The following is a 15964-nucleotide window of genomic DNA, read 5'->3' on the forward strand; positions in this document are numbered from 1 at the left end:
ATCCTATATAACTACTGTCTATACACAACATCCTATATAACTACTGTCTATACACACCATCCTATTGAACTACTGTCTATACACACCATCCTATATAACTACTGTCTATACTGTCTATACACACCATCCTTTATAACTACTGTCTATACACACCATCCTATATAACTACTGTCTATACACACCATCCTATATAACTACTGTCTATACACCCCACCCTATATAACTACTGTCTATACACACCATCCTATATAACTACTGTCTATACACACCTATATAACTACTGTCTATACACACCATCCTATATAACTACTGTCTATACACTCCATCCTATATAACTACTGTCCATACACACCTATATAACTACTGTCTATACTGTCTATACACACCATCCTATATAACTACTGTCTATACACCCCACCCTATATAACTACTGTCTATACACACCAACTTAAATAACTACTGTCTGTACACACCATCCTATACAACTACTGTCTATACTCTCTATACACACCATCCTAAAATAACTACTGTCTATACTGTCTATACACACCATCCTAAAATAACTACTGTCTATACTCTCTATACACACCATCCTATATTACTACTGTCTATACTCTCTATACACACCATCCTAAAATAACTACTGTCTATACACACCATCCTATATTACTACTGTCTATACTCTCTATACACACCATCCTATATAACTACTGTCTATACTGTCTATACACACCATCCTAAAATAACTACTGTCTATACTGTCTATACACACCATCCTAAAATAACTACTGTCTATACTGTCTATACACACCATCCTATATAACTACTCTCTATACACACCATCCTATATAACTACTGTCTATACTCTCTATACACACCATCCTAAAATAACTACTGTCTATACTGTCTATACACACCATCCTAAAATAACTACTGTCTATACTCTCTATACACACCATCCTATATTACTACTGTCTATACTCTCTATACACACCATCCTAAAATAACTACTGTCTAAACACACCATCCTATATTACTAATGTCTATACTCTCTATACACACCATCCTATATAACTACTATCTATACTGTCTATACACACCATCCTAAAATAACTACTGTCTATACTGTCTATACACACCATCCTAAAATAACTACTGTCTATACTGTCTATACACACCATCCTATATAACTACTGTCTATACTGTCTATACACACCATCCTATATAACTACTGTCTATACACACCATCCTATATAACTACTGTCTATACACACCATCCTATATAACTACTGTCTATACACAACATCCTATATAACTACTGTCTATACACACCATCCTATTGAACTACTGTCTATACACACCATCCTATATAACTACTGTCTATACTGTCTATACACACCATCCTTTATAACTACTGTCTATACACACCATCCTATATAACTACTGTCTATACACACCATCCTATATAACTACTGTCTATACACCCCACCCTATATAACTACTGTCTATACACACCATCCTATATAACTACTGTCTATACACACCTATATAACTACTGTCTATACACACCATCCTATATAACTACTGTCTATACACTCCATCCTATATAACTACTGTCCATACACACCTATATAACTACTGTCTATACTGTCTATACACACCATCCTATATAACTACTGTCTATACACCCCACCCTATATAACTACTGTCTATACACACCAACTTAAATAACTACTGTCTGTACACACCATCCTATACAACTACTGTCTATACTCTCTATACACACCATCCTAAAATAACTACTGTCTATACTGTCTATACACACCATCCTAAAATAACTACTGTCTATACTCTCTATACACACCATCCTATATTACTACTGTCTATACTCTCTATACACACCATCCTAAAATAACTACTGTCTATACACACCATCCTATATTACTACTGTCTATACTCTCTATACACACCATCCTATATAACTACTGTCTATACTGTCTATACACACCATCCTAAAATAACTACTGTCTATACTGTCTATACACACCATCCTAAAATAACTACTGTCTATACTGTCTATACACACCATCCTATATAACTACTCTCTATACACACCATCCTATATAACTACTGTCTATACTCTCTATACACACCATCCTAAAATAACTACTGTCTATACTGTCTATACACACCATCCTAAAATAACTACTGTCTATACTCTCTATACACACCATCCTATATTACTACTGTCTATACTCTCTATACACACCATCCTAAAATAACTACTGTCTATACACACCATCCTATATTACTAATGTCTATACTCTCTATACACACCATCCTATATAACTACTATCTATACTGTCTATACACACCATCCTAAAATAACTACTGTCTATACTGTCTATACACACCATCCTAAAATAACTACTGTCTATACTGTCTATACACACCATCCTATATAACTACTCTCTATACACACCATCCTATATAACTACTGTCTATACTCTCTATACACACCATCCTAAAATAACTACTGTCTATACTGTCTATACACACCATCCTAAAATAACTACTGTCTATACTCTCTATACACACCATCCTATATTACTACTGTCTATACTCTCTATACACACCATCCTAAAATAACTACTGTCTATACACACCATCCTATATTACTACTGTCTATACTCTCTATACACACCATCCTATATAACTACTGTCTATACTGTCTATACACACCATCCTAAAATAACTACTGTCTATACTGTCTATACACACCATCCTAAAATAACTACTGTCTATACTGTCTATACACACCATCCTATATAACTACTCTCTATACACACCATCCTATATAACTACTGTCTATACTCTCTATACACACCATCCTAAAATAACTACTGTCTATACTGTCTATACACACCATCCTAAAATAACTACTGTCTATACTCTCTATACACACCATCCTATATTACTACTGTCTATACTCTCTATACACACCATCCTAAAATAACTACTGTCTATACACACCATCCTATATTACTACTGTCTATACTCTCTATACACACCATCCTATATAACTACTGTCTATACTGTCTATACACACCATCCTAAAATAACTACTGTCTATACTGTCTATACACACCATCCTAAAATAACTACTGTCTATACTGTCTATACACACCATCCTATATAACTACTCTCTATACACACCATCCTATATAACTACTGTCTATACACACCATCCTATATAACTACTGTCTATACACACCATCCTATATAACTACTCTCTATACACACCATCCTATATAACTACTCTCTATACACACCATCCTATATAACAACTCTCTATACACACCATCCTATATAACTACTGTCTATACACACCATCCTATATAACTACTGTCTATACACACCTATATAACTACTGTCTATACACACCATCCTATATAACTACTGTCTATACACACCATCCTATATATCTACTGTCTATACTGTCTATACACACCATCCTTTATAACTACTGTCTATACACACCATCCTATATAACTACTGTCTATACACACCATCCTATATAACTACTGTATATACACACCTATATAACTACTGTTTATACACCCCACCCTATATAACTACTGTCTATACACACCATCCTATATAACTAGTGTCTATACACACCATACTATATAACTACTGTCTATACACACCATCCTATATAACTACTGTCTATACACACCTATATAACTACTGTCTATACTGTCTATACACACCATCCTATATAACTACTGTCTATACACCCCACCCTATATAACTACTGTCTATACACACCTATATAACTACTGTCTAGACACACCATCCAATATAACTACTGTCTAGACACACCATCCTAAATAACTACTGTCTATATACACCATCCTATATAACTACTGTCTATACACACCATCCTATATAACTACTGTCTATACACACCATCCTATATAACTACTGTCTATACACACCATCCTATATAACTACTGTCTAGACACACCATTCTATATAACTACTGTCTATACACACCATCCTATATAACTACTGTCTATACACACCATCCTATATAACTACTGTCTATACTGTCTATACACACCATCCTTTATAACTACTGTCTATACACACCATCCTATATAACTACTGTCTATACACACCATACTATATAACTACTGTCTATACACACCATCCTATATAACTACTGTCTATACACACCATCCTATATAACTACTGTCTATACACACCATCCTATATAACTACTGTCTATACACACCTATATAACTACTGTCTATATACCCCACCCTATATAACTACTGTCTATACACACCATCCTATATAACTACTGTCTATACACACCATACTATATAACTACTGTCTATACACACCATCCTATATAACTACTGTCTATACACACCTATATAACTACTGTCTATACTGTCTATACACACCATCCTATATAACTACTGTCTATACACCCCATCCTATATAACTACTGTCTATACACACCATCTTATATAACTACTGTCTATACACACCTATATAACTACTGTCTATACACCCCACCCTATATAACTACTGTCTATACACACCATCCTATATAACTACTGTCTATACACCCCACCCTATATAACTACTGTCTAGACACACCATCCAATATAACTACTGTCTAGACACACCATCCTAAATAACTACTGTCTATACACACCATCCTATATAACTACTGTCTATACACACCATCCTATATAACTACTGTCTATACACACCATCCTATATAACTACTGTCTATACACACCATCCTATATAACTACTGTCTATACTTTCTATACACACCATCCTATATAACTACTCTCTATACACACCATCCTATATAACTACTGTCTATACTCTCTATACACACCATCCTAAAATAACTACTGTCTATACACCCCACCCTATATAACTACTGTCTATACACACCATCCTAAAATAACTACTGTCTATACACACCATCCTAAAATATCTACTGTCTATACACACCATCCTATATAACTACTGTCTATACTCTCTATACACACCATCCTAAAATAACTACTGTCTATACTGTCTATACACACCATCCTAAAATAACTACTGTCTATACTCTCTATACACACCATCCTATATTACTACTGTCTATACTCTCTATACACACCATCCTAAAATAACTACTGTCTATACACACCATCCTATATTTCTACTGTCTATACTCTCTATACACACCATCCTATATAACTACTGTCTATACTGTCCATACACACCATCCTAAAATAACTACTGTCTATACTGTCTATACACACCATCCTAAAATAACTACTGTCTATACTGTCTATACACACCATCCTATATAACTACTCTCTATACACACCATCCTATATAACTACTGTCTATACACACCATCCTATATAACTACTGTCTATACACACCATCCTATATAACTACTCTCTATACACAACATCCTATATAACTACTGTCTATACTCTCTATACACACCATCCTAAAATAACTACTGTCTATACTGTCTATACACACCATCCTAAAATAACTACTGTCTATACTCTCTATACACACCATCCTATATTACTACTGTCTATACTCTCTATACACACCATCCTAAAATAACTACTGTCTATACACCCCACCCTATATAACTACTGTCTATACACACCATCCTAAAATAACTACTGTCTATACACACCATCCTAAAATATCTACTGTCTATACACACCATCCTATATAACTACTGTCTATACTCTCTATACACACCATCCTAAAATAACTACTGTCTATACTGTCTATACACACCATCCTAAAATAACTACTGTCTATACTCTCTATACACACCATCCTATATTACTACTGTCTATACTCTCTATACACACCATCCTAAAATAACTACTGTCTATACACACCATCCTATATTACTACTGTCTATACTCTCTATACACACCATCCTATATAACTACTGTCAATACTGTCTATACACACCATCCTAAAATAACTACTGTCTATACTGTCTATACACACCATCCTAAAATAACTACTGTCTATACTGTCTATACACACCATCCTATATAACTACTCTCTATACACAACATCCTATATAACTACTGTCTATACTCTCTATACACACCATCCTAAAATAACTACTGTCTATACTGTCTATACACACCATCCTAAAATAACTACTGTCTATACTCTCTATACACACCATCCTATATTACTACTGTCTATACTCTCTATACACACCATCCTAAAATAACTACTGTCTATACACACCATCCTATATTACTACTGTCTATATTCTCTATACACACCATCCTATATAATTACTGTCTATACTGTCTATACACACCATCCTAAAATAACTACTGTCTATACTGTCTATACACACCATCCTATATAACTACTCTCTATACACACCATCCTATATAACTACTGTCTATACACACCATCCTATAAAACTACTGTCTATACACACCATCCTAAAATAACTACTGTCTATACACACCATCCTAAAATAACTACTGTCTATACTGTCTATACACACCATCCTATATAACTACTCTCTATACACACCATCCTATATAACTACTGTCTATACACACCATCCTATATAACTACTGTCTATACACACCATCCTATATAACTACTCTCTATACACAACATCCTATATAACTACTGTCTATACTCTCTATACACACCATCCTAAAATAACTACTGTCTATACTGTCTATACACACCATCCTAAAATAACTACTGTCTATACTCTCTATACACACCATCCTATATTACTACTGTCTATACTCTCTATACACACCATCCTAAAATAACTACTGTCTATACACCCTACCCTATATAACTACTGTCTATACACACCATCCTAAAATAACTACTGTCTATACACACCATCCTAAAATATCTACTGTCTATACACACCATCCTATATAACTACTGTCTATACTCTCTATACACACCATCCTAAAATAACTACTGTCTATACTGTCTATACACACCATCCTAAAATAACTACTGTCTATACTCTCTATACACACCATCCTATATTACTACTGTCTATACTCTCTATACACACCATCCTAAAATAACTACTGTCTATACACACCATCCTATATTACTACTGTCTATACTCTCTATACACACCATCCTATATAACTACTGTCAATACTGTCTATACACACCATCCTAAAATAACTACTGTCTATACTGTCTATACACACCATCCTAAAATAACTACTGTCTATACTGTCTATACACACCATCCTATATAACTACTCTCTATACACAACATCCTATATAACTACTGTCTATACTCTCTATACACACCATCCTAAAATAACTACTGTCTATACTGTCTATACACACCATCCTAAAATAACTACTGTCTATACTCTCTATACACACCATCCTATATTACTACTGTCTATACTCTCTATACACACCATCCTAAAATAACTACTGTCTATACACACCATCCTATATTACTACTGTCTATATTCTCTATACACACCATCCTATATAATTACTGTCTATACTGTCTATACACACCATCCTAAAATAACTACTGTCTATACTGTCTATACACACCATCCTATATAACTACTCTCTATACACACCATCCTATATAACTACTGTCTATACACACCATCCTATAAAACTACTGTCTATACACACCATCCTAAAATAACTACTGTCTATACACACCATCCTATATAACTACTCTCTATACACACCATCCTATATAACTACTCTCTATACACACCATCCTATATAACTACTGTCTATACACACCATCCTATATAACTACTGTCTATACACACCATCCTATATAACTACTCTCTATACACACCATCCTATATAACTACTGTCTATACTTTCTATACACACCATCCTAAATAACTACTGTCTATACACACCATCCTATATAACTACTGTCTATACACACCATCCTATATAACTACTGTCTATACACACCATCCTATATAACTACTGTCTATACACACCATCCTATATAACTACTGTCTAGACACACCATTCTATATAACTACTGTCTATACACACCATCCTATATAACTACTGTCTATACACACCATCCTATATAACTACTGTCTATACACACCATCCTATATACCTACTGTCTATACACACCATCCTATATAACTACTGTCTATACACACCATACTATATAACTACTGTCTATACACACCATACTATATAACTACTGTCTATACACACCATCCTATATAACTACTGTCTATACACACCATCCTATATAACTACTGTCTATACACACCATCCTATATAACTACTGTCTATACACACCTATATAACTACTGTCTATATACCCCACCCTATATAACTACTGTCTATACACACCATCCTATATAACTACTGTCTATACACACCATACTATATAACTACTGTCTATACACACCATCCTATATAACTACTGTCTATACACACCTATATAACTACTGTCTATACTGTCTATACACACCATCCTATATAACTACTGTCTATACACACCATCCTATATAACTACTGTCTAGACACACCATTCTATATAACTACTGTCTATACACACCATCCTATATAACTACTGTCTATACACACCATCCTATATAACTACTGTCTATACACACCATCCTATATACCTACTGTCTATACACACCATCCTATATAACTACTGTCTATACACACCATCCTATATAACTACTGTCTATACACACCATACTATATAACTACTGTCTATACACACCATCCTATATAACTACTGTCTATACACACCATCCTATATAACTACTGTCTATACACACCATCCTATATAACTACTGTCTATACACACCTATATAACTACTGTCTATATACCCCACCCTATATAACTACTGTCTATACACACCATCCTATATAACTTCTGTCTATACACACCATACTATATAACTACTGTCTATACACACCATCCTATATAACTACTGTCTATACACACCTATATAACTACTGTCTATACTGTCTATACACACCATCCTATATAACTACTGTCTATACACCCCATCCTATATAACTACTGTCTATACACACCATCTTATATAACTACTGTCTATACACACCTATATAACTACTGTCTATACACCCCACCCTATATAACTACTGTCTATACACACCATCCTATATAACTACTGTCTATACACACCTATATAACTACTGTCTATACACCCCACCCTATATAACTACTGTCTAGACACACCATCCAATATAACTACTGTCTAGACACACCATCCTAAATAACTACTGTCTATACACACCATCCTATATAACTACTGTCTATACACACCATCCTATATAACTACTGTCTATACACACCATCCTATATAACTACTGTCTATACACACCATCCTATATAACTACTGTCTATACTTTCTATACACACCATCCTATATAACTACTCTCTATACACACCATCCTATATAACTACTGTCTATACTCTCTATACACACCATCCTAAAATAACTACTGTCTATACACCCCACCCTATATAACTACTGTCTATACACACCATCCTAAAATAACTACTGTCTATACACACCATCCTAAAATAACTACTGTCTATACACACCATCCTATATAACTACTGTCTATACTCTCTATACACACCATCCTACAATAACTACTGTCTATACTGTCTATACACACCATCCTAAAATAACTACTGTCTATACTCTCTATACACACAATCCTATATTACTACTGTCTATACTCTCTATACACACCATCCTAAAATAACTACTGTCTATACACACCATCCTATATTACTACTGTCTATACTCTCTATACACACCATCCTATATAACTACTGTGTATACTGTCCATACACACCATCCTAAAATAACTACTGTCTATACTGTCTATACACACCATCCTAAAATAACTACTGTCTATACTGTCTATACACACCATCCTATATAACTACTCTCTATACACACCATCCTATATAACTACTGTCTATACACACCATCCTATATAACTACTGTCTATACACACCATCCTATATAACTACTCTCTATACACAACATCCTATATAACTACTGTCTATACTCTCTATACACACCATCCTAAAATAACTACTGTCTATACTGTCTATACACACCATCCTAAAATAACTACTGTCTATACTCTCTATACACACCATCCTATATTACTACTGTCTATACTCTCTATACACACCATCCTAAAATAACTACTGTCTATACACCCCACCCTATATAACTACTGTCTATACACACCATCCTAAAATAACTACTGTCTATACACACCATCCTAAAATAACTACTGTCTATACACACCATCCTATATAACTACTGTCTATACTCTCTATACACACCATCCTACAATAACTACTGTCTATACTGTCTATACACACCATCCTAAAATAACTACTGTCTATACTCTCTATACACACCATCCTATATTACTACTGTCTATACTCTCTATACACACCATCCTAAAATAACTACTGTCTATACACACCATCCTATATTACTACTGTCTATACTCTCTATACACACCATCCTATATAACTACTGTCTATACTGTCTATACACACCATCCTAAAATAACTACTGTCTATACTGTCTATACACACCATCCTAAAATAACTACTGTCTATACTGTCTATACACACCATCCTATATAACTACTCTCTATACACAACATCCTATATAACTACTGTCTATACACACCATTCTAAAATAACTACTGTCTATACTGTCTATACACACCATCCTAAAATAACTACTGTCTATACTCTCTATACACACCATCCTATATTACTACTGTCTATACTCTCTATACACACCATCCTAAAATAACTACTGTCTATACACACCATCCTATATTACTACTGTCTATATTCTCTATACACACCATCCTATATAACTACTGTCTATACTGTCTATACACACCATCCTAAAATAACTACTGTCTATACTGTCTATACACACCATCCTATATAACTACTCTCTATACACACCATCCTATATAACTACTGTCTATACACACCATCCTATATAACTACTGTCTATACACACCATCCTAAAATAACTACTGTCTATACACACCATCCTATATAACTACTCTCTATACACACCATCCTATATAACTACTCTCTATACACACCATCCTATATAACTACTGTCTATACACACCATCCTATATAACTACTGTCTATACACACCATCCTATATAACTACTCTCTATACACACCATCCTATATAACTACTCTCTATACACACCATCCTATATAACTACTCTCTATACACACCATCCTATATAACTACTGTCTATACACACCATCCTATATAACTACTGTCTATACACACCATCCTAAAATAACTACTGTCTATACACACCATCCTATATAACTACTGTCTATACTGTCTATACACACCATCCTATATAACTACTCTCTATACACACCATCCTATATAACTACTCTCTATACACACCATCCTATATAACTACTGTCTATACACACCATCCTAAAATAACTACTGCTGTACACAGCTTTTCTATTCATATTCTGTCCGTGATGTGTAGATGTACATTACCAGTCAAACGTTTGGACAGACTTACTCATCCAAGGGTTTGGGTGAGTATGTGACTATCTCATGAAGCTGGTTGAGAGATTTCCAAGACTGTGGGAAGCTGTCATCAAGGCCAAGGGTGTGTGATAAAGTGTGTCTCGGTGAGAGGTGTAGGAGTCAGGCGCAGGAGAGCCGGTATTTTCTTTGAGAAGCGTGTTTAATGTAGAGATCTGTACACATAGTCCACCAATACAAAATTGGCCCAGATGATTGTCCAAACAACGCGCTCGAAGGAAAACAAACACGGAGGACCAACCACAGTTCCGACACTACATACACATACATCAATGTGAAAAACAATAAACCGCATTGAATACTGAACGCTAATACTCACAAGTCTAATCCTGCACGAATTACGGCAGGTAACAGGTGTCCTATATACCCACAGAAATCTAATCCTGCATGAATTACGGCAGGTAACAGGTGTCCTATATACCCACAGAAATCTAATCCTGCATGAATTACGGCAGGTAACAGGTGTCCTATATACCCACAGAAATCTAATCCTGCACGAATTACGGCAGGTAACAGGTGCCCTATATACTCACAGAAATCTAATCCTGCATGAATTACGGCAGGTAACAGATGCCCTATATACCCACAGAAATCTAATCCTGCACGAATTACGGCAGGTAACAGGTGCCCTATATACCAACAGAAATCAAAGCAATTGAAAACCAGGTGTGAAAAGGAACACAGACAAAACAACCAGAAAAAGAAAAAGGGATCAGTAGCGGCTAGTAGACCGGCGACACCGAGCGCCTAGCGCCGAGCACCGCCCAAACAGGGATCGGTAGCGGCTAGTAGACCGGCGACGCCGAGCGCCGAGCGCCGCCCGAACAGGGATCGGTAGCGGCTAGTAGACCGGCGACACCGAGCACCGCCCAAACAGGGATCGGTAGCGGCTAGTAGACCGGCGACGCTGAGCACCGGCCAAACAGGGATCGGTAGCGGCTAGTAGACCGGCGACGCCGAGCGCCGAGCGCCGCCCGAACAGGGATCGGTAGCGGCTAGTAGACCGGCGACGCCGAGCACCGAGCGCCGCCCGAACAGGGAGAGGAGTTACCTTCGGTAGAAGTCGTGACAGGGTGGCTACTTTGATGAATCCAAATACATATGTGTTGATTTTTTAACACTTGTTTGGTTACTACATGATTCCGTATGTGTTACTTAATCATTTTGATGTCTTTGCTATTATTCTACATTCTAGAAAATTTGAAAAATTTGAAGTAAAACCCTGGAATGAGTAGGTGTGTCAACTTTTGACTGATACAGTATATATACACTGAGTGTACAAAAACATTAGGGACAAGTTCCTAATATTGAGTTGCATCCCCCTTTTGCCCTCAGAACAGCCTCAAATCGTCAGGTCACGGACAACAAGGTGGCAAAGCGTTCCACAGCGATGCTGGCCCATGTTGACGCCAATGCTGCTCATAGTTGTCAACTTTGGGTGGTGGACCGTTCTTGATAAACACAGGAAACTGTTGATTGTGATAAACCCAGCAGCGTTGCAGCGTTGCAGTTCTTGACAAACTCAAACCGATGTGCCTGGCACCTACTACCATACCCCGTTCAAAGGCACTTAAATATTTTGTCTTCCCCTTTCGCCCTCTGAATGGCATAAATACACAATCCATGTTTCAATTGTCTCAAGGCTTGACAATCCTTATTTAACCTGTCTCATCCCCTTCATCTACACTGATTGAAGTGGATTTAACAAGTGACATCAATAAGGGATCATAGCTTTCACCTGGATTCACCTGGTCAGTCTAGGTCCTGTCTGTGTACATATTTATATTCTGGACTCCGACATGTTGTTCTGATTTTTCTTAATTTCTTAATTTTTATTTGAGATATTTGTGTGTATTGATATTACTGCACTGTTAGTGCTAGAAACATTACCATACCTGGGCTAACATATACAAAATATGTATATATTAATTATTTATATTTATATATACAATACACAACCAATAAAATGTTGTTTGCATTTTGATTTGACTTCTTTGCTACATGTGTTTGCCAACTGTCTAGCCAAGCTGGTTCATTGAACTCTGCCTTTGTGTTGTATGATGGGTAATCTGACCTGAGAACAGACGCACTTGCTGCTGCTAGTACGAGCTACAGTTGTTTTTGTTTGTTAACCTGTTAGTTGAGCGCTTACTGTCTGGGCCCATTACACATCTCACAGCAGGAGATACAGACATCTTATCTATTTCTAGACAAACACTTACAGACTGCTGATCTAGGACTAGACAAACACTTACAGACTGCTGATCTATTTCTAGACAAACACTTAGAGACTGCTGATCTAGGACTAGACAAACACTTACAGACTGCTGATCTGTTTCTAGACAAACACTTAGAGACTGCTGATCTATTTCTAGACAAACACTTACAGACTGCTGATCTAGGACTAGACAAACACTTAGAGACTGCTGATCTATTTCTAGACAAACACTTAGAGACTGCTGATCTGTTTCTAGACAAACACTTACAGACTGCTGATCTATTTCTAGACAAACACTTAGAGACTGCTGATCTGTTTCTAGACAAACACTTACAGACTGCTGATCTATTTCTAGACAAACACTTAGAGACTGCTGATCTAGGACTAGACAAACACTTACAGACTGCTGATCTAGGACTAGACAAACACTTACAGACTGCTGATTTATTTCTAGACAAACACTTACAGACTGCTGATCTAGGACTAGACAAACACTTACAGACTGCTGATCTAGGACTAGACAAACACTTACAGACTGCTGATCTATTTCTAGACAAACACTTAGAGACTGCTGATCTAGGACTAGACAAACACTTACAGACTGCTGATCTATTTCTAGACAAACACTTACAGACTGCTGATCTATTTCTAGACAAACACTTACAGACTGCTGATTTAGGACTAGACAAACACTTACAGACTGCTGATCTAGGACTAGACAAACACTTACAGACTTCTGATCTAGGATCAGTTAAGATCATCATGAATTAGCTTAAATGGACATTTATTCATTATGATCTATATTGATCCTAGATCAGCACTCCTACACTTTGTGACAACTGTCCCTGGACTGGTTGATAGACTGATAGCTCTGTAAGTGTTCTCTGTATTGTTATTCCCTGAATATACCTCTCTCTCTGGTTCCATAGGTTGACGGGGTTCCAGCTGCCGTCTCCCATAGTGAGCACAGGACCCAGCCTCACACTGTGGCTGCTGACAGACTACGCTGTCAGTGGACAAGGCTTCAAGGCCGTCTATGAAGGTACGATACTGTACATGACATAAATAGAGTCTTACAAATCTATGATGGTAACATACTGCCTGTATGTCTCTCTCTCTCTCTCTCTCTCTCTCTCTCTCTCTCTCTCTCTCCCTCTCTCCCTCTCTCTCTCTCTCTCTCTCTCTCTCTCTGTCTCTCTCTTTCTCCCTCTCTCCCTCTCTCTCTCTCTCTCTCTCTCTCTCTCTCTCTCTCTCTCCCTCTCTCTCTCTCTCTCTGTCTCTCTCTCTCTCTCTCTCTCTCGCTCTCTCTCTCTCTTTCTCTCTCTCTCCCTCTCTCTCTCTCTCTCTGTCTCTCTCCCTCTCTCTCTCTCTCTCTCTCTCTCTCTCTCTCACTGACTTTAATGTTCTCACTATATATCTCTGCCGTTAATCTTCCTCCTTCTCCCCCTGTATCTGTCTGTGAGTAGTCCATTACTGAATCCTTTGACTTCTCATTCCCCTCTGAACACTTCCCATCATACAGAGAATATACTGTAGCCTGAGGTACTCTCCACCTCGATTAGCATACTCGCTACAGCACGGTATATTATCAGTGTGCATTAGGCTAATTGTATTTATATGCATGGTTTGACTTCCCCAGCATGGATGGTAGCCTGGATGGTTAACTGTTGCGGTAGCTAGCTGGCACGATGGGATGGTTCACCTCACTAGGCTACGTGTGTGCATTTGTGTGTGTGTGCCTGCGTGTGCGTGTGTGCCTGCGAATGTGTGCGTGTGTGTGTGTGCCTGCGTGTGTGTGTGTGTGTGTGTGTGTGTGTGTGTGTGTGTGTGTGTGTGTGTGTGTGTGTGTGTGTGTGTGTGTGTGTGAGTGTGTGTGTGTGTGTGTGTGTGTATGGTTCACCGTGCTAGTCTAGGGGTCCTTGTGGAACATGATCCTGGGTTTCTATTCTAGGCGAGTCATTCAATCATTGACATGGAATAACGGGGATAATTTTCATTCTTCACCACCTGTGGAGCTGATTCAGGTATCCTG

General features: G+C 37.0%; 1 protein-coding gene across 1 annotated transcript in view; it reads left to right on the forward strand.

The window, feature by feature from the left end:
* The window catches only part of csmd2 (CUB and Sushi multiple domains 2), an 895829-nt gene that overhangs the window by 113007 nt on the left and 766858 nt on the right, over positions 1 to 15964 (forward strand). The window contains 1 exon segment of the mRNA XM_031789283.1: positions 14862 to 14974. Coding sequence (XP_031645143.1) covers positions 14862 to 14974 — 113 coding nt within the window.

The sequence above is a fragment of the Oncorhynchus kisutch genome, linkage group LG14, assembly GCF_002021735.2.
Source record: "Oncorhynchus kisutch isolate 150728-3 linkage group LG14, Okis_V2, whole genome shotgun sequence".
Taxonomy (NCBI): domain Eukaryota; kingdom Metazoa; phylum Chordata; class Actinopteri; order Salmoniformes; family Salmonidae; genus Oncorhynchus; species Oncorhynchus kisutch.